The sequence below is a fragment of the Leuciscus leuciscus genome (assembly GCF_965113295.1).
Source record: "Leuciscus leuciscus genome assembly, chromosome: 23".
Lineage (NCBI taxonomy): Eukaryota > Metazoa > Chordata > Actinopteri > Cypriniformes > Leuciscidae > Leuciscus > Leuciscus leuciscus.
In genome coordinates this window covers 18,080,329-18,105,356 of record NC_138747.1, presented here as the reverse complement: position 1 = coordinate 18,105,356, position 25,028 = coordinate 18,080,329, and the positions used below count along the sequence as shown (strand labels likewise).

Sequence of the window (25,028 nt, the reverse complement as noted above, 5' to 3'; positions counted from 1 at the left end):
TCCATTACAATGTTACGGTCTTGCTGGAAACACGTAGATCAGATTTGGATATCTAGTAGTCAGCTGAGTTTCTGTTGTGCTGTGGCTTCATTTTTTGCTTAGTACATTGTTTTGTGTTGTGGGCCACCATATATAACAGGTCCATCAAACCTCTTTCATCATTTGAATGAAAATTCCAAGGAATCAACCAATCGTATTGAGCCCTTGTTGAGCTCCAGGTTCTCTATGTTCGTGCTGCCGTTGAAGATGAACACTGTCTCTCATGTTCTAGGCTAGTCAAGAACCTTAGAACTCAGAAGACAGGACTGGTGCCACCCACTGTCCTGCAGTCCACAGCAGAAGAAGTAGACCTTTACAGTAACTCTGGTACCGCACACCAATCCCAGGAGGAGCAGCAGAAGGGCATGACTGACATCACCACTCTGAACACACTTAGTTCAGACTGATGGTCACCATAAAATTCATTCAGATATATTTAGCGCATACTTTGAGGATTACATCTTTTATGGCGATGCATTAGATGATGCACTTTGACCTCTCATGTCACTCAGTCCCTTCTCGCTCTTACACATATCTTACATGTGAATGCACACAAGACACCGTCGTGAAACATACCGGCTGTAATTTGAGATCTAGGTCAGTGAACGGCGAGACTGACGGAGGCACCTGTTTGCAGTCTGCTTTTTTTTCTTTTTTAAGAGGTGTGCATGACATCACCTCCACTGGCATGCACTTCATTCCATGAAACCTTGGCGTGCTCATTATGCCACTCTCGGTCTTGTTTGACTGGTTTTCTAAGACTTTTGCTATACTAATAACAAGGTGCTGCATATAAAGCAGGGAACGGCAACTGGCGGCCCGCGGGCCAAAACTGGCCCGCCAGCAATATTTTCTGGCCCGCCGGATTATTTTGGTAGTCCTAAATGCTGCACAAAACTCTTCCACTACTTGAGAAAAGCCGTAGTCGCGCGGCGATTTCACCGCCGCATACTGTGTGAAACGCCCATAGGGAATCATGCGGCGCGGGATTACATTTTAAAGTATAACTGGCGTTCACACCGGACGCGAATAGCGCGTCAAATTCGCGCCTGCCGCGTCTAGTTATACGCATGACCACTTTGTGTCCGTTCGCGCGTCAAAAGACGGTAGCGGTCAGAACTCTGGTGTACTTTGGACGGAGCGGGCGGTCTGACTGACAATAGCCCACTCGCACTCCCGACATCTTTTGACAGCGTATCCGCACTTAATTCTGACCGCCTGTACACCGAGCTCTGAGGAGCTGTTTGGTACTGAAACCATTGTCAGTCAACAACATTATTTTTTTGCAAGGATGTTTGAAATAGTTCGGCAGAAAATAGACTACTTCATTTCGTCAGTAGGGCAATATGATTTTCGTTTATGTTGCTTAGAAATTTGAGTGATAGGCTTTGTCCTATTTAATTTATGTTATTTATATTTCTTTCTTTTTTTCTGTGGCATTTTTTTTCTCTGCTGACAGTACAATGTTAAAATAGCCTACTATTTATATTGACACGAACACAATTTTTGTATAGCATTTATAATTATTATAGGCTACTTAATCTCCTTCTTTCCGTTAGAGACATTTGAATGTGAGATTATGGAAACGAGATCTAAATTTTGTAGACCCGTCAGGTCGGGAAATAAAGCGGGGGTAACACCGAGTATATTTTAAGCGGTTGCTGAATAGAACCTTGTGGGAGCGGGACGGAAAAAAAAACAGTCCCGCAGACCTCCTTAAACCTTAGGTGTGTATGTGTGTGTCCCCGAATAAATAATAATAAAAAAAAAGGAATAAAGTTCAAAAGTCGGACTGTACGGAATGAGGCATGATTGCTATTCACACCTTTATTAAAATGGCTGTAATCTGTTACCACAATAGTACTTGATCTGTTTAAAATGATTTCCTTGATATATGCATAAATTAAAAATAAAAATAAAAATTTGTCTAATACATTTTTTCTATTTTTGATCTGAGCACAATCAGAAAATCAGAAAACCCGTCCTTATTCGTTTTTTTTTTCTTTTTCATTTCAGTTCAGGAAATAAATAATGGAAAAACAAGTCGTTTTTCATCTTTTTATTTTTGGTTTTAATAAAAAAATAAAAAAAAAATAAAAGATTGAATGAATGATCCACGGACGGTGACGGACACATCATATTCCACAATTATAGGCCTATATAAGAGTATTTAATTTGTATCCATAGGCCTACTCCGTGTAGCTGGCCCGCCATCTACTGGCTAAAAAAAATATTGGCCCGCGGCCAAAGTTACTTGCCGACCCCTGATATAAAGCTTTGACTAAGAGCAGAGGCAGCTCTGGACTCAACTCTATGGATGTTTGCCCTGTTAACACTGACCACAAAATATATGCATACAGTAAATATACAGTAAAAACTGTAATAATGTGAGATGATATTACAATTTAAAATAACTTTTTTGTATTTGAATATATTTCAAATATATTGATTAAAACAGTTGTGCTGCTTGATATTTTATTTTTAAAAAATCAAGATTCTTTGATTAATTTGACATTGATTAGAATTTTTTTGTGACAATGTTAAAAGTCTTTACTGTCACTTTTGATAAAAAAATTGCTGAATCATGGTAATAATTTAGGATTAATAATAATAAAAAAAATGTATTACAAATTGTGAATGTAAAAGTCTTTACTGTCACTTCTGGTCAATAAATAGCTGAATCATGGTAATAATTTAGGATTAATAACAAATATATATAAATACGTTTGAAAACATTAATATTTTTAATGTTTTTAAAAGAAGTCTCTCATGCACATCAAGCCTGCATTTATTTAATCAAAAATACAGAAAAAGACAGTAATGTGAAATATTATTACAATCTAAAATAATGTTTTTTCTATTTTAATATACTTTAATATATAATATATTTATGTGATGCAAAGCTGAATTTTCAGCATCATTACTCCAGTCTTCAGTGTCACATGATCCTTCAGAAAGCATTCAAATATTCTGATTTGATGTTGTGCTGCTTAAAGGGATACTTCACTGATTAGCATTAGCTTTTATCAGTAGAATTAGCTTTGTATCAGTAAAAACACGGTAGTATTTTCGAAAGACCGTGCTTCCCTCCCCATGTCCCCCTGAGACGAGAGATTTCTGTATTGTGTATCTGGAAAAAAAACCTCAGATGACGCAAAAATCGTCATTTTGAGTCATCGGAGGCTTTTTTGGCCAGAGGCTAGAGACTACAGCCAGTAGTAGGAGTTAGTTCTGCATGTTATCAACCTGCCAATACTGCCCTCTGTAACCGGTAGGCGTGGCTTGGGAGTGGCCTCGTAGGGCAGCGAAGCAAGTGCATTCTGGGAGTTGTTGTCTTTCATCCACATGAGCCAAAAATACATTTTCTGGCTTTTTTCAGTCTAGAAGGCACCAACTTCTAAAATAACTTCACAGTTCTACTACATAAATGACCCAATTTAAATACACATTCATCTTTCCAGCGGTGAAATATCCCTTTAATATTTTTTTGGAACCTGTGATACTTATTTTCAGGATTCTTTGATGAATAAAAAGTTTTAAAAGAACAGCATTAATTCAAAATAGAAATATTTTATAACAATATACACCACCGTTCAAAAGTTTGGGGTCAGTATTTCTTTTTTCTGTCAAAAAAACAACAAAAACTTTTATTCAGCAAGGATGTGTTAAATTGATTTAAAAAAAAGTAATAGTAAAGATTCATATTGTTAGAAAAGATTTCTTAATGATTAAATAAATGCTGTTCTTTTTAAACTTTTTATTCATCAAAGAATCCTGAAAAAAGTATCACAGGTTATATATATATATATATTAAGCAGCACAATTGCTTCCAACATTAATACATCAGCATATTAGAATTTGAAGGATCATGTGACCCTGAAGTCTGAGTTAATGATGCTGAAAATTCAGCTTTGCATCACAGAAATCCTTATCCAATAGATTCATCCTTATAGTTGAGCCCTGCAGCTTCAGAATATACTGAAGTTTGTATGTTTTTCATGTTGCACTTCAAGCTTCTTTCACCTGTGCTGACCATAGCAGGAACAAAACTCTCTCATCCCATTTCAAAAGACGTAAAGCACATGAATCACTCTGAAGGTTTGCGTCTTTGTCGTGTCTTTTCTGTTTTCTTGTATGTATGGATCTTGTCCTTGCTATGATCGAGTGCTGTTGCAAGGTCTGGTTTTGTTTGCCACCTGTTTCCCGTTCCTCTGAATGAAAAGACTGTACGTTACGTAACTAATCTTCTCTTTTTAATTTCATTTCAGATATTTTCAGTGACCTCTGCACCGCTGCCCTTACCAAAACAGAGGGCGCAGACGACACATGCTGAACATCCCGCTCAGGACAGCAGATTTGCTCGCTGAACGTCCCGTGATGTGTCCTCGCTTTCCCCATGCTTATACATCATACTCGACAACAGCTTTTTGTAATACCACACAGACACCTTCTAAACTCTGCTGCTATACGAGCGTTCTGATGAGACCGACCAATCAGAACAGATTCCGGTCTTTTCTGGCCTTCTCCAGCGCTGACGTCACACTGACAACATTCTGCAGTCGGAAATCCAGCATGCAGCCTTCGTGCGTTCACTCTGCTGTGCCTTAGCAGCAAATGCAGGGGTATTTGAAGAGAAATATACAAATATAACCGCAAAGGACCTCTGTGAACACCGGGCGTTGTGCGGGATGATATCAGCACTGAGGTGGCCATTTTGAAAACACTGAGAGAAAGAGACTCAAGACCGTTCCGTCCTGCTGAAACTTCCACTGAAATGCTATACTTGATTTGTTTTGTTGTTCATGAGACTGTTGGTCAGAAACACAGCACTTTTGATGAATTAATATTCTCTAATGTACAATATTTATACTCTCTTTTATATTCTGACATGAAAGTTGCATAAGCCATCTGTAAAGCTTCGTTGCTCTGCTGTTTGGAAAGCTGAATATCTGTAATCCTTCCTCTAAACGTGATATATTCATCTCTATCATGGTCTGGTTGTAAATAATCTCGAAACGTAGTAAAAATGTGTAATATTTACAGATTTTTTTATATATATATATTTCAGAAAATGATTGTTGTTGCATAAATATTCCAGCTTTGCTGTTATTTGGCAGTACTGCTCATGAATGTTGTCAGTTTGTGCTAAAGAGTAACCGAATCCAATACAGAAATCAGATGTACTGTATCCTTCCTGCTATGACATGAAGAACCGGAGCGCAGTTTGACAGTGAATGTAGTAATGATGCCAAATGTTTCGTCTCATAACCGTAAATATCCACATATGATTGCGATTTAAATGTAGTCAGTAGTTTGATTACTTTCTGATATCTATCTTATCTTATTGAGTTGCTTTATTTGCTTGAATGTAAATATCTAAGTAAGTACAAAGATTTGATATTGAATGCCGATGTAATTCTTGGCATCATCATTCTGTGCATACGTATGTGAATATTTTGCTTTTCACAGCTTCCCTATGGACAATATTACAGCTGATGTGAATATGTATTACATAACTCTGTAGATTTTCATATGCATAATTGAAATACATTCATTGCAAAACCATATGACTTTTCTTACGGAGACTATGAAGCCTCAACCGAAGTTTGATAAATGTGATGAAAATGTAATAAAATGAACAAAATCTTCTCCGCGGATCCCCTTGAGAACCTTCAGGAACTTCTGATTGAGAGCTGTGTTCCATCAGGCTGTTTTTTGGTTGTAATTGGAAGCTTTGTTTTTAAGAGAGGGTGCGACAGAGAAGAGTCTGAGGGAAGGACAGCGAGGAGAGAGAGGGACAGGCAAGATTCACTTGGCTTTGTTCTACAGAGGGTGCTTTCAAACTCCCCAAAAACTCCTGAGGGGCGGCAGGAGAGAGTGGAGAGAGTGGGACACAAAGACCCAGAGAGATGTGACAAGCATTGAAACCGAATTTTAAAAAAGTGCACTCCAGCAGCCTTCACTTTGGCTTCAGGTGCCTAAAGATTTTGAAGACACCTGGCAGTCTATTTATCAGGAGCCGTTCCTGCCCGAAACCAGGCCGGGCAGAATAAAGAATGAGACTTCTGTCAGCAGGAAAGGGGCTGCTCTTTTGGATGACCGGAGGGCATTTCAAATGCTGATAATTGGGCGAGATCACATCAGGACAGTGCAGGATGATAGGTTTTAATCTTTCGGACAAAAGAGTTCACATTTGAGATGTGAGTGAATGCTAAGGAAATAAACTACATTTCATAATTTAATCATGCATTCATTTATTTTCATACATGGTCTTTATTTAGTTTGATTCACCTTATAAAAATTCACTATACCGTATTTTTCATTGAAATACAATTGCTACTACAGTTTTAGTTGCTATAAAACCATATAGGCTAAAAATAATAAAATTGGATTTTAGAATATGGATGCATATTTTTTTTATTATATAATATAGGTAACACTTTATTTCGATAGTCCACTTTAGACATTCTACTGACTTTGCAACTATAGGCTATGTCAACTAACTCTCATTATAGTATTAGTGGACTGTCTGCTTAATATAACACTTTATTTTGATGATCCTCTGACAGACATTCTACTGACTATAAGTAACTTTGCAAAGTCCACTTATTCTCCTAACCCGAACCCTAACACCCGAACCCTAACACTGTCTACTACAGCCTATCTAATGAGAGTTAGTTGACATGCGGTTGAAAAGTTACTTATAGTTAGTAGAATGTCTAAAGTGGACTATCAAAGTAAAGTGTAACCAATTAGTATAATATAATCAGGGCCATAACCACTATAAACATTGAGGGAGACAAGTCCCCCCCAAATTTATGGCCAACATTTGATATTCTTGATGCTGCTTTGCTGCACTCCATTATGCACAACTGTTTGTTGTCAGAATGACAAAACATTATGAAAATATGCTATCATTCATTTACATGATTCATGTAGGCAATTTTTTTTTCAATATTATTTGCAAATAGTTTCAATTGATTACTTTACAACTACAATTAGACCTAGGACTCATTTTGCTGTTTTCTTTATTACCTTAAATACCCTTTAATTCTTAAATTATTTGAGTCCTTTAAAAGACCAATTACCCCACCCCCCCAAAAAGAGAACTTGACCCCAATATAATATAATATAATATAATATAATATAATATAATATAATATAATATAATATAATATAATATAATATAATATAATATAATATAATATAATATAATATCATTATAATACAGTTTCTACAATACCAAAGAAAATCCCATATGAAGTTATATTATTTTATAAATGACAATAAATGTATATCGATGGAAACTATGGTTAGCATGGTAAAGTCTTAACATACTGTTTAAGTTAGACATAAATTTGCCTGAGGCTAAACAATGATTTTCATTATTTTATTGATTAACATTGTCTTTTAGTTCGCGACTTTTTTGTGTGTTTTAATGAATTACATTGCAATTTTGTGTTTACATCAGTATCTTGTGTTTTATTCATAATGTTAAATACCGGCAATTTAATTAAATAATTGTGTGTCATTCTATCACCGAGGGAGCCTCAGCGTGCATCGCCGTTTGAATTCAAAAGCCAATCAGAGGCGTCACTTCCGCCGAGCTCTTCACTCTCAGCCAATCGGCGTTAGGCTCTCATGTTTGCTTGCTTTTTTGAATTCAGAAAGAGATTTGAGCAGAAAACGACCTATCAAATGAGCGTATACAATGGGCTTAAAATTCCAACTAAACTTATTTTCGTAACTTAACCGTATTATTTTGCGCATTGGGCAAACTTTACGTGTCATTGCGACGACAGCGGTGTTTACGTTTGCAGGCGTTAGTTTTAATCAATAGTTTGGCTAACACATAACCCCAGATTGCTCAGCTGGTTCAGCAACCAGCCGAACTCTCAGTGTTTCTTCATTCACCAGAACATTTTCCAGCACAAATCTGGTCTAGAGTTTTAAACGGTAAGTTTTCATTATACATTTGCTTAAAGCTAAACACAAGGCTCTGTTTAAGAAGAAAATCTTTTGTTTAGAAGTTAGCTAGCCACCCCTATGCTAGCGCATGTTATTGAAGTGCATTGCAGCTGCCAATCGGCTGTCATACCATTGCTCTCTAAAAAGCTGACAGATCTTTACAATATGTGAAACTTTATTTCATTACCTATCAAAATGTACACCCTAATGAATATACATGTAATGTTTTAACTCAATCGAGGGAGTTAATGAACTGCAGCAGCATTTTATTATTGTAATGCTGCATTCAGAATAATTACTCATTAGATTTATGCAGGTGGTGAGTTGAATTTCTGATTTGATTTTAAGAAGATTAATTTTAGAATATATTATATATATATATGTATATGTCTATGTCTGTGTGTGTGTGTGTGTGTGTGTGTGTGTGTGTGTATGTGTATGTATATATATGTGTGCACACACACATTGATTCTCTTCTCCCTTTATCCTTCATTCCCTCCTAGAAGCTCGATTGATTGTTTCTTATTTTTGTGCCTGTGCTGCCCTTGTTCACTACTTTCTCTCTGGCTTCCAGCTTTTGATATTCTGGACAGGACTGGGTCGCCACCCCTTGTCACAGCGCCATGGCTGACAGCAGCATAGTTACTTTAGGGCCGGGCCGCAGCCTGCTGGTGGACTCCTCCGTTTACGACTCCCGGATGGCCGAGACCACAAAGGAGCAATTTTTCTTGGGTCTACACGCAGACGAGACAGAGGGTAAGTGAACCGCCCTCCTTCTCGGTCAACCCTATATCATCTGACATTTCTGTAGTGTGGACCGTTTTGCTGCGCACAAACTTAACAAGAGGTTATTTTCTCCCAGTCTATTTCCATAGAGAGTCACCTTTGCCTGTGGTCTTTTCTCTTTTTCAGATGCATTGCCCAGAGTTGAGACCAGGGTGGTGTTGGTGGGCGAGGCCGGCAACATCGCAGAACTTGAGAAAGCTCTTCAGGTACCGTAGAAGAAGCTATTCATATAGATTGATTTCACTGTAGCCATAGCCATATGGTTTTCACTGAGGCAAGAAGAGCTACATTAATGAGATGCATTACTTTAGAACGGTCAGTTCAGTGTGAGCTCTGCTGGAGAAAAGAACTTTTTGAAAATCTTCTAATCTGATTAAAAGTAATCAGTTCGTTAACAGGAAGTCATTTTGTGTTGGCCAGCTTTGTGCCCAGTACCATGCATGAAGGATAAACATTAAATTCTTCCGTTTGCCTGACTGAAAACATTTTTGATTGAATTTTAGGGTCATTTTAAGATAAAATTAAAAACAGTAGTTTTTATTCAGATACACTTGTGTCCTTGACTGCTTAAAGATGGTCTGAGCAGCAAATGTAGTGCACTTACACATTTACATGAACACAATTACTCAAAGTTCGAAAGAAGTCTCCTATGCTCACCAAGGCGGTATTTATTTGATCAAAAGCACACTGAAAACAATTTTTTTTAATAACAATTTAAAAATAACTGTTTCCAATTGAATATAGTGTAAAATATCATTAATTCATGTGATGGATTTTCAGAAATCCTAAACATTTCTTCTTATCAACATTGAAAAAGTTAGTGCTGCCTAATATTTTTTGTGGAAACCGTGATATCATTTCTTTTTCAAGATTCTTTGATTAATAGAAAGTTAAAAACATTTATAAATTTTTTTTTGCAACATTATAAATATATATTTTTTCGTCAGTTTTGATAGTGTCCTTGTTGAATAAAAGTATGAATAAGTTCTTTAATAAAAATATCTTACTGCCCCCAAATTCATTTTGGCAGACATGTGTACACCGTGTCCTAACTACACGTGATGCGCGATACAAGGTATCTTTTCCATATTAAATAGAGATTTTGTCCTAACCAGCCGCAACGGCGACACGCGACGATTACATTTTAGAAACGGTTTCTATTTTTATGCGACGCCGCGGCTGGAACAACAAACACAACGTGTGGCAATGATAAATCTCAGGTACTGTTTATGTGCTTTATTTAATGTTAAAAGCGTGTAATGTGACTTTGAATATCATTTAGTGCTCTCAGCTTTGTAGCTGTTAAAGGAACAATGGATAATTCACCTCATATCTTGAAATGAAGCAAATGATAACAAGAAAGTTCAAACTGTGAACAAACAAGTGTATTATTTGACAGATTGTTTTAGTAACTCAGTAGCCTATGTATTTTTAATAATGGTTAAATGGTGTAATATTTGTGAATTTGATTATGTAGTCTACTTGCACTTGCCGCGAGACTCCGCCCACACGCTGTTCTGATTGGCTTTGGGTTTTGATTGATTTTGACGCATCTCGCAGTCGCGTCTATTGTGCACAGACAAATTATTTGTCGCTGGACAAATAAAAATACTTATCGCGGATGTCGCGTCTGGTTGGGACACGGTGATATCCTTGGATGTGGCAATGGAATTGTTTTGCTATTTTATAAATTTATTTGTATATTCATTCATTTATATTTTTTTATGTGTTATGTCAAACGGTGTAGGTCATTGTGTTACTTTCAGCCTCATACAAGAAGACAAAAATGAGTGTCACCACATGGAATTCTGGAGAAACACTACTAGATCCTAGATTAACAATTGGTACATTTTCTAATGAGATCAAATTTAAAGGATTAGTTCAATTAGTTGGGAAATTAATCCTGATGATTTAATGTAAGTTGGAGGAGAAAATGAGAAATGGGAGTTTTTCACCCTACCCTACCTTCCGCCAACGTGTGACCTTTCCAACGTGATTACGTAATGCGTGGCGCATCGCAGAGCTAGAGCAGACGAACATTTGTGGTTAAAGTATATAAATTCTTTTTTTTCTTTTTAGAAAATGACCGATCGTTTCGCTAGATAAGTCCCTTATTTTTCGTCTGGGATCATGTAGTGCCCTTTGAAACCTCAATTTGGACCTTCAACCCATTGAAGTCAACTATATAGAGAGAAATCCTGAAATGTTTTCTTCAAAAACCTTAATTTCTTTTCGACTGAAGAAAGAAAGACATGAACATCTTGGAAGACATGGCGGTGAGTAAATCATCAATTTTGGAGTGACCAAATCCTTTAAGACGCCTGTGTTGAAACAGTAGTAGACATTTAGTAAGTCTTTGTTTTGAATCATGAAATGTCTGTTTGAGCCCAGGACCGATGCAGAATTCGGATAAGCGTGTCAGTAGTTTGTACGCCACCTTTGAGGACGGTGTTTTTTTTTCTGATTCGATGCTGATGAACATATTACTCAGCATTCTTATACTGAGATGTGGTATGTGGCGGTTGGGAGTTGACGGACGAAAGGTCATGAATGTTATGAATGTAATTTGCTCTGACGGTTTGTGTTTGGAGGGTCAATGATGGGACATTTACGCCCAGAGCTCGATAAATGATAAAGCTGGAATATGTGGATTCAGGATGAAATATTCTTATGTAGTGCATTGGGGAGGATGGGGATGTTCCTGAAATTCTCCTTTTGCCCTTGACATGATGTGAGAGGACTTCAGATGTAGCTGCTTCTTTTAGTATTCTATTCTCCCTGCAACTTATTAACGTAGCAGAACTTCCTCCTGGACTTTGCTTGACATTTGTTTGAAGTTCTCATTTCGATTCTGACAAGGTTGTAAGACCCTCCTGCCTGGGAAATTTATCAGCTTTGGGTTGCCAGGTTGACGTCAATTCTTCATTTTTACAGGCCATCACAATAATGGAAGTCCCGGTGGTAAAGATTAAAGAAGGGCAGCCGGGCACAGAGGCGCGTGAGAAATTGATAAAATCTATAGTCAATATGGTACGTCTCGGGATCCAGAATCTTTGCATGCTTGAGAGCACTGGGGGATTTGCAGCATGGGGACTCGGTCGGGCACTGCGCTGTCTAATGTCGAACTCACTCACACGGTGGTCTGGACTAAGTTCTAACAATGTGATCTAACAACTTGTCCTGTGTTTGTCCAACAGGTGGTCTTTAATCCATAATTAAGAATTAATTCAATCAATTATGTAATCAACCCTTTGGTGATTAATCCCTTTCTAGTGTCATTTAATTGTTTCTTTTAATCTTTTGTTTTTACATGCAGGTAAGAATAATCTTTTCTGAAAGTAAACCCCAAAAGACAAGAATAATGGAAGTTTCTGAACTAACAGACCTCCTTTCAGTTCCCTTTAAAAATGTAAGGTGCTGTTCACACCGGACATATGCTTTTGCACTGTGTGCACATCATTATTACTATTATTAATCTGTATAGGTTTTAAATACTTTTAAATAAATATGTCACGATTCAATACATATCACGATACTGAACTCATGCATTTTTGTATTGCGATTATATTGTGACACCCCTAATAAATATTTATTTATTAATTTATTTGGGGTGTCAAAAAAAAAAATTAACATGCAAAACATGCCTAAGACTTTTGCACAGTACTGTGTATATATATATATATATATATATATATATTAGACACAGTATAAATTTGTACTTCTATTTTAGTGTAGTATTGTATTAGTTATTAAAACTAATTTGTACATTTTATAAAACATTAGAAGTAAAGTATTAAATATTACATATTTTATGTGAGTGCATGATAATGGCAAAAATATAGCTTAAAAAACAGGCATAAATAAGCATGTATAAGTATATATCCTATATTGGCCATGGCATCAGAAAAATTCATCTTTTCACTCTGTTCCGTCTAGCTGTCCTGTGTGAACCGTCCTTGACACTTGTTTTTGTGTCACTAAATCTACATGTGACAAATGACTGCTGTCTTTCTCCAGTATGTCATCTGTCAGAACACTTTAACATCTTTAAGATTCCTAATACTAAAGGAGATATCTCTTTGCTTTTGAGGACATGCTGATCACAATCTAACTAATGTGTTTGTTGATATTGTTTTCTGTCATTTTTATTTCAGTTATGAATTTTCCTTTTCATCCCATTAGGATATAAACACCCGCTGCATCAAGACTGACAATGTCAGAGATTTTGGTGATGGCGAGAATTGCGAGTTCGAGACTGTGTTTGTGTTGAAAGACTTCCAGGCTCCCGAATACAGCTTCTTGTACAAGAATGACAGCCGTATCCTGGGGCCTCCTGCCGTGATGCACTGCGCCAGCAAGGGAGAGGTAAGACCCTGAAATAAAACAACAAGCACCCACAGGATCACAGCCATCTTCTGTGTTTTTTCCTCCCTGAGGTGGTGAAATGGTTTGATACTAGCAGCATCTGCTTGCCGTCATGGGTTGAGTAAAAGCCTGTTGAAATAAAGTTGTTCTTCCAACTGAAATGGATTCGTAAGCAGCTTTGATTGCTTCTGTATAGCCTGAAAAATGTTGCTGGCTTATCTGAGTGTACGCAGGAGTGTCTGTTTGACTCCTCCAGATATTCCAGAGCAAAACGAACACTTGGCTGGCTAGCGATCGGTACCGGACAGAAAGATTAAGTCTGACGAACACAAGAATATAGATACGACTGCGACATTCCACTGAGAAATGAGGGCTTGTCTTATTGCTGTTAAATCTTGCGGTACACAGCTTATCTGCCACAGTACACACTCCATAGTCTTAACACCTGAGCGGTCACACAGAAATGTATAAAAAATTGAAATAAAATGTATATAAATGTAAATAAAATAAATAACATTTAAAATGTATTGTAAGTTATACACAAATAACAATAGTACATAATAGTTAATAATAATTATATATATATATATATATATATATATAAAATACTTGAATAAAATGCACATGCGTACATGTGTTTGTTTTTATAATTTTAAAGGAATTTTATATATATTTATTGTTTTTGAAATTTAAATAAAACAAAATAAAATATCATTTTTCTATCCATTGTTTTTTACATTTTTTTATATAATAAAATAATAAACTTACAGTATATTTATTTTGTATTTTTATCATTTAAATAATTGTATTATTTGTATAATAATGCTATTTATCATTTATACTTTTATTTTTTATGAAGTACATTTTTTTAATGTATTTAAATACTTTATTATTGCCATGCGAGTGCTGCCGAAACAGTGCCCACCTCCCGAGGCATGGACTCTGAAGATGTCTCTTTGTATCTGGCAGCAAGACATTAGCAGCAGATTCTTTAAGTCACAAACACACAAATGTGTGCAGTGCGGTAGGGTGCATTATCCTGCTGAAAGAGACCACTTCCTCCAGGGAACACCATTGTCATTAAGTGGTGTTCAACAATGATTAGGTGGTGGTACGTCCACATGAATAGCTGGACCCAGGGTTTCCCAGAAAAACATTGCACAGAGCATGACACCTCCACCGGCTTGTTATCGTCCCACAGTGCATCCTGGTGTCAAACGGCACACACGTACATGGCTGTCCACGTGATGTAAAAGAGAACTGGATTCATTAAACTTCTTCCACTACTCTAAGTTCCGGTGCTGACACTCGAGTGCCCTTTGTAGGCTTTTTTAAAGGTGGACTGGGGTCATCATGGGCACTCTGATTGGCCTGTGGCTGCACAGCCTCATACGCAGAAGAATTTGATGCACTGTGTGACATATTCCTCCCATAACCATCATTGAAATTTTGTGCCACTGTTGAGCTTCTGTTGGTTCAGACCAGACTTCATTGCCCTCGTGCATCGATGAGCCTTTGGCGCCCAACACTCTGTCGCCGGTTTGTTGTTTGTCCCTCCTCGGACCACTGTTGGTAAATTCTCACCACTGTTGACCGGGAGCAACAGAGATACTCTGACCCAGTCGGCTTGCCATAACAATTTGGCCCTTGTCAAGATCGCTCAGATCTTTATTCCTGCCCATTTGTCCTGCATCCAACATGCTGATTACGAGAACTGATTGTTTGCTTACCATCTAATCTACCCAGACCTTAATATGTGGCCTTAAGAGATGATCAATTATATTCGCTTCACCTGTGGCTAATGCTTTGGCTCATCAATATTTAAGGGTCTGCTTAGAGCAGGGGTGTCCAAAGCCGGTCCTGAAGGGCCACTGTCCTGCAGAGTTTAGCTCCAAATTGCCTCCACACATCTGCCTGGAAATTTCTAGTATGCCTATTAAGACCTTAATTAACTGGTTCAGGTGTGTTTAATTGGAGTTGGAGGTAAACTTTGCAGGACAGTTGCCCTCCAGGAGCAGGATTGGACATGCTTGGCTTAGAGGGAACATTAGTTGCTACTGTACCTTAAAGACGTCTAAATGTTAGTGTCTTCCATTGACAAAAACGCCTTGTCTTGGCATAGTCCTAATCTGTTCAGTCTGTTTTTCTTGTGCATCCTCAGATTTGTGATCTTCTTTTATTCGTATTAATGATGTATTCCATCTTTGTGATGGTCCATGCCCTTTTTCGCAGCCTCTGCCGTTCTCCTCCAGGCCTCTCTACTCTATGACTATGCTCAACTTGTCTCTCTGCTTCACCGGATTCCGTAAAAAAGAGGAAGTGGTGAGTTCTGCTTGTCTGCTCATTGGACTCAAAAACAGCCCATAATTTGACTGTTGGATTATTTGTCCCAATTAACTGTTTTTCTTCAGGTTACCCTGGTAAATCTCGTTCATCACATGGGGGGTACCATCCGAAAAGAGTTTGACAGCGCTAAAGTCTCACACCTCATCGCCCATTCAACCCATGGTGAAAAGTACAGGGTATTTATCCACCCCATCCACACATACATGTATATCATCTTTCAGACCCACTGATTTTTGTCTATACTGAATCATCAGGGGAAAAAGATTTTCAGTTCTGAAATCCTTTGTTTGGGTCTGACTCACCCTGCTGTAATGACAGTATCTATGATTGCTGCCACAAATCAAATCATATACACCAATGTAAAGATGAGGCATGGCTGTGTGTTCTACAGGAGAGTAATATATATGCATACAAATTTACACAATGAACAAATATACAAAAAAGTATACATGCATTCAAAACACGGATGTACAAAATACTTTGATATTATGGATCATAATCAGTTTAAGGAACCGTTTTCACAACAGAATGAAAATTCTGATGTTTGGGGCCAGTAAGATTTTTCTTTTTAAGAAATTAATACTTTTACTCAGCAGGGGATACATTAAATTAATAAAAAATGGCAAAAATATTTGTTTAAAAAAATATTCTATAAATATTCTATTTTGAACTTTCTTTTTTTATCAAAGAATCCATATTTCTTTTTATAATGTTCTCCACAAAAAAATATTAAGCTGCACAACTGTTTTCAACATGGATAATAATAAGAAAAGTTTCTTGAGCATCAAATAAAGGATCATGTGACTGAAGACTGGAGTAATGTCTCCTGAAAATTCAGCTTTGCCATCACATGATTAAATATATGTACACACATACATCAAATATATTAACGTAGAAAAGATATTTTAAATTCTAATCATGTTTCTTAGTTTTTTATGTATTATATTTCTACAATATTTTGAGCTAAAAAAAATATGCAGCATTGGTGGGCATAAGAGAGTTTTTTTCAAAAACGTACAGACTCCAAAATTTTAACTGTAATGTAATTTGTAAATATCACGTTTGGATCGACAAACATTCTGATTACACAGTCTATAGACGTGTTTTCTGTATGTTTTTATTATTATTGTAATAAAAAAGTATTCCTAAACGCTACATAAAAAAACAAAACAAACTTGATCACTTTATGTGCCTGTCAGATGAGCTCTTCCTGTCTAAGTGTAGTTCTGGACCAGAATAATCAGCATAATGGACTGAAAATCAGGTGATTTGATACTGGTTAAATTCGCTCTCACCTTCAAATCCCAGAAACCTTTATAGTCTTGCAGTGTTTAGGAAAAGTCAATCACCCAGACTGTTAAATGCATTGCTCTTTATATCCTTTATTTCCTCATTCATATTTTAAGTCCTAAAAATCAACCTCAGTAAAGAGACTCTTGATTAAATGTCTTTTTGTTCAGTGATGGCTATTTCCTGATGGCTCCTCAAGCTCCAGGTGTGCTCTCTGAAACGTGGTCTGCTGTTGATGTGTCTGCGTTATTTAGAAAGGGTTTGATTAAAACAGTTCTCTTGTATCTCTTCTCACAGCGTGCTGAATTGGGCTGAATCATTCATTAGCCTCATGCATAATGCATCGAGCAGGCTATGGTGAGGGGATCTCTTCCGTCCTGATGCTATTAACTGCTTTCTTCTTCTTTTTTTTTTTTTTAAGTTGGCAGTGTGCATGGGCACACCCATCCTCACCCCTGAGTGGATACGCAAGGCATGGGAGCACAGAGATGACATGTAAGATTGTGTGTGTGTGTGTCGGGCATAAAACTATTCCCTGCGTCAATCCACAGTGTGGGTATAGAGGAGTAAAAACTGAATGATGAAGCCGAAAAGTCCAGCCACTGGTGCGCAAACCAGACGGACACTCCCTGCTTCCATATTTAAAGTGATTTCCACTGCAATTAGTTTTTGACATTTTCCACACATGTATTGAGCATTGAACCTGACCTTTCACATTAATGAACTGCCACTCTGGACTGGATGTTGAATCTAAGGTTTTTTTTTTCTTCTCCATACCGTCCACTCTGCCCCTACAATACTTAATGGAGAAAGTCTTGAAGCCAATATTGAATCAAAATTGACCTTGCTCTGTCTTAATACATGTGTCTGGCCTTGTTGTGCAAGATGCATCAGTGAACGTTATTTATAATCTTTCATCAAAATATAATTTGCTCTTCCTTTGAAATTGCATTCCTTTTTGAATGATGAAATATAAATGGCGCAGGCTAGTAGTTAATGTTAAGTTGAGTTAACCATATTTTGGTGGTGTGTCTGATTGCGTATTTTTATATATATATATATATATATATATATATATATATATATATATATATTTATATATTTTTTTTTTTTTTTTGGTTTAGCAATTTCCACGCAGGCAACGAGGAGTTCCGCACAGAGTTTAAAGTCCCTCCGTTCCAGGACTGCGTGTTGAGCTTTCTGGGATTCTCTGAGGAGGAGAAAACTAACATGGAGGAGAGGACTCAGAAACACGGTACTGAACTCTCATGCTTCAGTGTCTTTTCTGAAACAAATCTAAAACGTTTCATGTTTTCAAATGTCAAACAACTTCTGCTCAAATAATTCTCGATTAACCAAAGCTTTTTCATTCTGATGCATCTGAGACGTTGACCCAACGTAGTCTCTGTATTTTATTGCTAGACCTTCTCTATAAAAGCCAATGACCCCTGACTTCTGCTTGAGGGGGATTTTTTAAAGGAGTGTGTTCTGCTTGTTTTGTTCAGGTGGACGAGTCCAGGCGGTGGGTGATGAAAAGTGCACTCACTTGGTAGTTGAAGAGAACTCCATTAAAGAACTGCCCTTTACTCCCTTGAAAAGACTCTATGTAGTGAAGCAGGAGGTATGATCTTGACTTAACATCTCACAAGTACACGCTGGGCTTTGTGTGGGTCCTTAATAATAGTGTGTAGAAATACACTCTGTTATTTCACGCTGTTTACTGTCAGTAGTCCATTATCTACTGTAGTATGTTGCGAGGAGTGGGAATCTTTTTTTTTTTTGGCACACATCAGGGGTTTTAGTAGTTCAGTTACAATCATAAATGCATCACTATTTATTTAAAGGTGTTAAAGGGTTCAGTGGAGGTGTTTTAAATGAATGCATGAATGCATTTAGGTTTGTGTTCTTTTATTTCTCATTCTGTGTTTTTCCGCAGTGGTTTTGGGGCAGTATACAAATGGACGCCCGTGCTGGGGAATCTATGTACTCTTATGAAAAGGTGAGGAAACCTGTAAAATGACTGCAGTTTGGTTCTGGAAGTACTAATCTCATTTGTTTTCTCTTTAGAGGATTTTTTTATTTGATTATTAACATAAACATTTCACAGCAAACCTCACAATTAGTTCTGAAGTGATGGTCTGTGCTTTTGTAGAAGTCTGATTTCAGGTAATATTTTAAATCTAGGGATGCACCAATGTATTGGCTGATAAAAGCAATTATTTTCACTATTAGCCATCAGCCGATTGTTTATAAACAGCTGTTGATAAGGGATGATTATATCCTGTCAATCAAAAGGGGTGGAAGACTGCAACTCATACTGTGTGTGAAAAAAATGTCTCATGTTGAATTTTGGAATGTCAAAGTTAATGTGACAATAATGCATCAACAGTTAAAAAAAAAATAAAAAAAAATCAGTCACTAGTAGTTCAAGCCAGGGTTGCCCGGTCCACAGTTTTTCCCTAAACAGTTTTTCCCTATGACTTCAATGCCCCCACAATTTTGCTCCTGACTACTCTTTCAGTCTTTTAAATCCTTTTATAATCCTTGAAATTGAGTTAGAATAATGTCCCATTTAGCCACTTGTTAGCAACAGCCATTTTCAAGACAATTTAAAAGCTTTTAAAAAAAAAATCACAAAGTGGTGTTACTGATGTATTTCTTTGCCATAGACTAAATATGAAAATATCTTATTTTAGGCATTTAGCCAAAAACCTATTCAAAAACCCATTGACTTAAATGCTTAGTTCACCCAAAAATGAAAATTCTGTCATTTACTCAAGTTTTTCCAAACCTGAATGAATGATTTCTTCTGCTGAACACAAAAGATATTTTGAAGAATGTCATCAGCCAAACAGGCCCTTTTGACATAGTACTGTGTTTTTTCATACTATGAGAGTCAATGGGGGGCCCATCAACTGTTTGGTTACCCATGTGCTATTAGTGCTAAAATGCGAACTAGTTTAATATGTCATCTCTGCCTCGCTTTATAATGCAACGTATCATGAATTATAAGTACTGTGGTTGAATTTACATCTTCACTAAAGTGCAGTGCACTTATATATGTTGTCACTGTGTCGTCCTCTCAGCCGGAGAGTCCTGCGATGAAGAAAGCCGTGTCTCTGCTGTCTCTCACGACACCCAACAGTGGCAGGAAACGGCGTCGTCTCAGAGAAACTTTGGCTCAGCTCACCAAAGAGACAGAGATTTCTCCCTTCCCACCACGCAAGAGACCCTCGGCTGAGCACTCCCTCTCCATGGGCTCACTGCTGGACATCTCCAACACACCCGACACGTGCAAAACCAGTGGAGGTGAAATGAATGATCCGTCATGTCATGTGACTAAAGCGGACAAATAATATAACACTCCCCCTGTCTTCTCTAGTTAAACAAATGGATAGAATTAATTTTTGTAACATTCAGTAAAAAAATAACAACATTGCCCTGATTGGTTGTTTGAAAAGTTTGCAAAAGTTCCCACTGCATTATGTAAGAGTTCTTGTTCCAGAACTCTCTAGGCTTTGATCTCTGAGGTCCAGGGTGATCCCAGGCAAGGCTGAGATGAACCAGAACCAGGTCAGGGTTTGTTTTAGATGAGTGAGGCAGCTGTCTTTTTGCAGAGCTCAGGTGCAGGAGGAGCAGCGGTAGGCGGAGGAGTGCCAGACAGCGTAGATCAGAGAAAGAGTGGCCACTGCAGCGTACAAGCACTCCAGTGTGCAGGCAGGAAAACCAGACAGGTGACATTCATACAACTTTAGCCCAGAGGGTGTAGGGTTAATGTAAACATCTACCTATATTAATGTAGGTCTTTTGGAGAAATGGAGGTTGCTTACATTGATAAAAATGTCTTATTATTGGTTCAAACGTGTTTTTTATTTATTTTATTTATTATTATTTCCTTGGAATGCACAATGCTCAATACAATTGAGGGTGGTGTGTTCATACTTGTTTGGTTCTTTTGGTCTGGACCAAAAAAGAAAATGATACATTTAAACCTGGTTCACTTAGCATTCATACTCTCTCATTTTTAAGACCGAACTTAAAGATACAAAGCAAACAAATGAAAAAACAACAGCTTTTGAGACATATATTTTGCAATGGAAACCAATCCTGCCAAGAGTGAACAGTGAACACCACCGGGGTGGTGGTGGCGCAATGGATAAGCCACATGCCTTTGGTGTGAGAGACCCGGGTTCGAATCCACTGTGAGAGACCAATGTGTCCCTGAGCAAGACACTTAACCCCTAGTTGCTCCAGAGGCGTGCGACCTCTGACATATATAGCAATTGTAAGTCGCTTTGGATAAAAGCGTCAGCTAAATGAATAAATGTAAATGTAAAATGTAAATGAACACACCCTCATGTCGATAACCACAGAAAATATTTTTCTTCCTTTTTTTTAAAAGTTCTGCCATTTTACCAAACAGAACAGCAAAAATGACTAAGATTATTTAATATTTACACCACCTGTACTTAAATGGATAGTCCACTGAAACATTTAAATTATATCATCATTTACTCAACCTCATGTCATTCTAAACCTGTATGCATTTCTTTCTTCTGCTGAGCTTAAGAAATATTTTTTTAAAGTTTTGGTTCCAATTGACTTTTTTCTTTTCTTTTGGTCAATACAATGGAATGGGAACCAAAATTGTTTAGTTACCAACATATATTCTTTTGTTTTCCACTGAAGAAGTATTTTGGAATGATATGAGGGTGAGTAAATGACTTCAGAATAACTGATAGAATGGTGCATTTTACTCTTTTTCTTTGTTCCTGATTGATTGATTTTAATTTTAATTTCTATTGAACATGGAACATTACTTTTAATTAAACTGCAAATTTTAACTTATGATTTCATAGATTCCTATTGACTTTATTTTTCTTCAACATCAGATATATTTTAAAAAGAGGATGAAACCTATCATAGGATGAGAAGAAACAATGTGTAATATATCTGCTAACCCCTGCGTGTCTGCTTATGTGTTTCAGAGAATGCCAAACCTCCCAAATGCTCAACTCCCGCCCTTCCCAAGCAGTCGGCGCGATGGCAGGTCTCCAAGGAGCTCTATCAAACCGAGAGCAACTACGTTGATATCCTGGCCACGGTCATGCAGGTTTGTGTTCAGTGAGCGTGTGCGTCTTGTGTGTTCTCTTTCTCCTTTCACACACATAAGAATGTGGTACCTGGCTGTGGACTTATCAAGCTAAACCAGTGCCTCTGACCAGTAGTGGGGAAAATGAATTAGATTTCGGCAGAAATGCCATGGACGTTTGAGCTTTGCTTTGCACTCCTACATGTGGAGCTCATACAAAAACACACATGCACACACACTTCTGTGTCTGCTTGCATAGTAAATGCCACATCATATGCAATCAGAATCCAGCAAATTTCACTGAACAGTGGTGTCAGATCATCAGGCAATACTGAATAGCCTGACCTTTCCATTGTGGTCCACTGGATTGTTATTAAGTTTATGGAGTAGCTGTCAAGTAGAGGTCTGCACGGGACTGATTTTCCCAGTTTCATTCCACTCTCGCAGAACTGTAAATCGTTTCCATATGTTATGTTCTCAAGCGTTTATTATATAAAAAAATTTATAATTTAATTGTAATTTATATATTTATTTAATGTTATACATTTTATGACTAGTTTATATTATTTTTATAAATTAATTTCTTTTTTATACGAGTAAATCACTCGCATATGCGACCAAATATCATAAAAAAAAAAAAACTTTAAACAAAGAATAGTAAATTGTACGATTACAGTCGCCTGTAAATAAGTTTAGCGCATATAATTTAATTGAGCTTTACTTGGCTGAGAGATTATTTTACATCTTGGGAAAAGAGCATTATACCACCCCTTTAAAGATCATGTGACTGGAGTAATGGCTGATGAAAAATCAGCTTTGCATCACAGAAAATAAATTAAATGTTGTAGAATAGATTCAAATAGAAAAGTTATTTTAAGTAGTAATATACTGTTTCACAATATTATCAGTGTTTTTACTGTATTTTTAATACAGTGTCAATTTGAGCATCAGAGACTTATTTAAAAAAAAACTTGACTACCTCAAACTTTTTAATGGAAGTGAATAAACTACAGTTTTAGGGTTTATTTTAAAATGTCAAAAGACTGAAAAATATTGAAAACTATCACCCCACTCTACTATAAATCTGCCCACTTTGGCTGCCATCTCTTAGAAATAGCTCCCTCTCATGCCTACAAATCAGAGGTTTAGTCCAGTCCCGCAGCAAATCTAATCGGCAGGAATGCAGACCTCTACCGTCAAGTCCCACGGCATTAGTGAGTGGTCCATCCTGGCTTAGTGATGTAATTTCTTTTATTCATCGGTTCTTTCAGCTCTTCAAAGACCCACTGGACAAAGAGGGTCAGGTGGGCGGCCCCATTCTAGCTCAAGAAGAGATCAAGACCATCTTTGGCAGTATTCCAGACATCTATGATGTGCACACGAGAATAAAGGTAGGCAATAACCTTTCCAAAACGCTGAGTAAAGGCTGTGTTGAACGTGTTCGCTGATGAATGTGCTTTGACAGGCGGATCTCGAGGAGTTGGTGATGAACTGGTCTGAAGAGAGGAGCGTTGGAGACATTATTCTGAAATATGTGAGTGTGATAAAGCTTTGAACTCGACCTCCTCCGGCATGGAGCTCATAACGAAGTCAAAGACTGAATGGCAGCTTTTGTGATCTCTCTTTATTTTTTAAAATCCTCTCTCAGTCTAGAGAGCTGGTGAAGGCCTACCCACCATTTGTCAACTTCTTTGAGATGAGCAAAGAGACCATAGTGAGATGTGAGAGACAGAAGCCAAGATTTCATGCGTTCCTGAAGGTACTGATATCTTTAGAGTTTAAATCTACTCTGTAGTTAAATGGTTTTATATAGGCTTTTTTCATGAAGACCGTTTATTCACATCTTCTTTCATTTTGTTATCCAGATTAATCAGGCTAAACCCGAGTGTGGCCGCCAGACTCTCGTTGAGCTTTTGATTCGTCCAGTACAGAGACTGCCGAGCGTCGCCCTCTTGCTGAACGGTAACGCATGAATACGGCTGTCGGCAGGATGCAAGTGAAAGACACACAAACAGCTGTTTCTATTCAGTAAATCTGACTGAATCCAGATGATTAAAATTTTTTCCATTGCATGGGGAAAAAAAACAATTGTTGATCAACCTCATGGAAAATACAAACATTATTCAATAAGCGGTTTGTTTCACCTCTGTATGCTGACACAAGAAAACGTGATTTAGAGTGGATTTTGTTCTTTGTAGATATAAAGAAACACACATCAGATGACAACCCAGATAAAGAGACACTTGAAAAGGCCATCGAGTCTCTCAAGGAAGTGATGACGTGAGTCCTGCGATTAACTCCTAAAGTTTTCCTTAAAATAGATTTGTGTTGAAAATGCACCAACATTTTGGCAAGCAACAAATTTCAGCCAAATTAGTTTTTCTTTTTCAGCCAGAACAGTTTTAGTGGGCTGAAACAGTGACGTTTAACTAAAGATTTCTTTAGATTTCTCTCTCTCTTTATTTTTACAGGCATATAAATGAGGATAAAAGGAAAACAGAGGGACAGAAACAGATCTTTGATGTTGTTTATGAGGTGGACGGCTGCCCTGTGAGTAATTTTTCCACTTTTCTGGAAATAGTTCACCCATAATTCTGTTATTTACTTGCCTTCAAACAAGCAGAGCTATATTCCAAGTCTTTTGAAGCTTTGAGTCAACAGACTGCAATGAAATGCGTTATTTGCTGAAAATCGCCGCCCTCTGTCACAGCTCTCAAATAACTTTACCTCATTTCCATGTCCCCGACCAGCACAAATGAAGTCACCATATTATGACCAAGGGATTTTTGTCGCTCTTTTGAAATAGGAGTATGATGTAAGCATAGTCCAGCATTCACCAAGCAAATCTCCACCGCCAGTCCACTCAGACCATGAAAACTATAAAAACCGCTCATTCAGAAATCATCACAGTGTTGAGGTCAGAACCATGAGCACATTAAAACATGACCATCCATTTACACATTTCAACTATTTTGCAATAGAGCGCAGCCAATCGCAAGAGATGTCATTTCCAAATAGATGTTAAAGTACCTCTCTTGTGCTTTTTCTGAAATTACCTTTCATGTAGTGTTTAATATGGCTGTTTGTGAATGTAAAAGATCTACAAAGATCTATGGTAGCCTCGAATGACATTTACTTTGAC

At 37.4% G+C, this 25,028-nt stretch overlaps 2 protein-coding genes and 1 long non-coding RNA gene across 18 annotated transcripts in view; 2 read left to right on the top strand and 1 right to left on the bottom strand.

Moving 5' to 3' along the window:
- Window positions 1-5,688, top strand: part of mcf2l2 (MCF.2 cell line derived transforming sequence-like 2) — an 84,758-nt gene extending 79,070 nt beyond the window's left edge. For 9 of the 10 annotated variants that reach the window (XM_082156201.1, XM_082156197.1, XM_082156203.1 and 6 more), the window contains 2 exons: window positions 272-366; window positions 4,308-5,688. In XM_082156201.1, coding sequence (XP_082012327.1) covers window positions 272-366; window positions 4,308-4,372 — 160 coding nt within the window. In that variant the 3' untranslated portion in view covers window positions 4,373-5,688. The remainder of the gene's footprint in view (window positions 1-271; window positions 367-4,307) is intronic. The other variant, XM_082156205.1, reaches the window with a different exon arrangement.
- LOC309488221 overlaps window positions 1-25,028 on the bottom strand; it is a 159,140-nt gene that overhangs the window by 36,228 nt on the left and 97,884 nt on the right. The gene's annotated exons all lie outside the window — the stretch shown is intronic.
- Window positions 7,677-25,028, top strand: part of ect2 (epithelial cell transforming 2) — a 30,148-nt gene continuing 12,796 nt past the window's right edge. The window contains exons 1-20 of one of the 7 annotated variants that reach the window (XM_082156220.1): window positions 7,677-7,995; window positions 8,582-8,763; window positions 8,920-8,999; window positions 11,728-11,823; window positions 12,976-13,158; window positions 15,391-15,480; window positions 15,570-15,680; window positions 17,216-17,289; window positions 17,919-18,049; window positions 18,300-18,415; window positions 18,731-18,793; window positions 19,881-20,103; window positions 20,412-20,528; window positions 21,783-21,907; window positions 23,158-23,277; window positions 23,352-23,420; window positions 23,535-23,645; window positions 23,752-23,848; window positions 24,085-24,166; window positions 24,358-24,436. In XM_082156220.1, the coding sequence (XP_082012346.1) occupies window positions 8,631-8,763; window positions 8,920-8,999; window positions 11,728-11,823; window positions 12,976-13,158; window positions 15,391-15,480; window positions 15,570-15,680; window positions 17,216-17,289; window positions 17,919-18,049; window positions 18,300-18,415; window positions 18,731-18,793; window positions 19,881-20,103; window positions 20,412-20,528; window positions 21,783-21,907; window positions 23,158-23,277; window positions 23,352-23,420; window positions 23,535-23,645; window positions 23,752-23,848; window positions 24,085-24,166; window positions 24,358-24,436 (2,100 nt within the window). In that variant the 5' untranslated portion in view covers window positions 7,677-7,995; window positions 8,582-8,630. The remainder of the gene's footprint in view (window positions 7,996-8,581; window positions 8,764-8,919; window positions 9,000-11,727; window positions 11,824-12,975; window positions 13,159-15,390; window positions 15,481-15,569; window positions 15,681-17,215; window positions 17,290-17,918; window positions 18,050-18,299; window positions 18,416-18,730; window positions 18,794-19,880; window positions 20,104-20,411; window positions 20,529-21,782; window positions 21,908-23,157; window positions 23,278-23,351; window positions 23,421-23,534; window positions 23,646-23,751; window positions 23,849-24,084; window positions 24,167-24,357; window positions 24,437-25,028) is intronic. The other 6 variants (XM_082156223.1, XM_082156221.1, XM_082156222.1 and 3 more) reach the window with 6 other exon arrangements.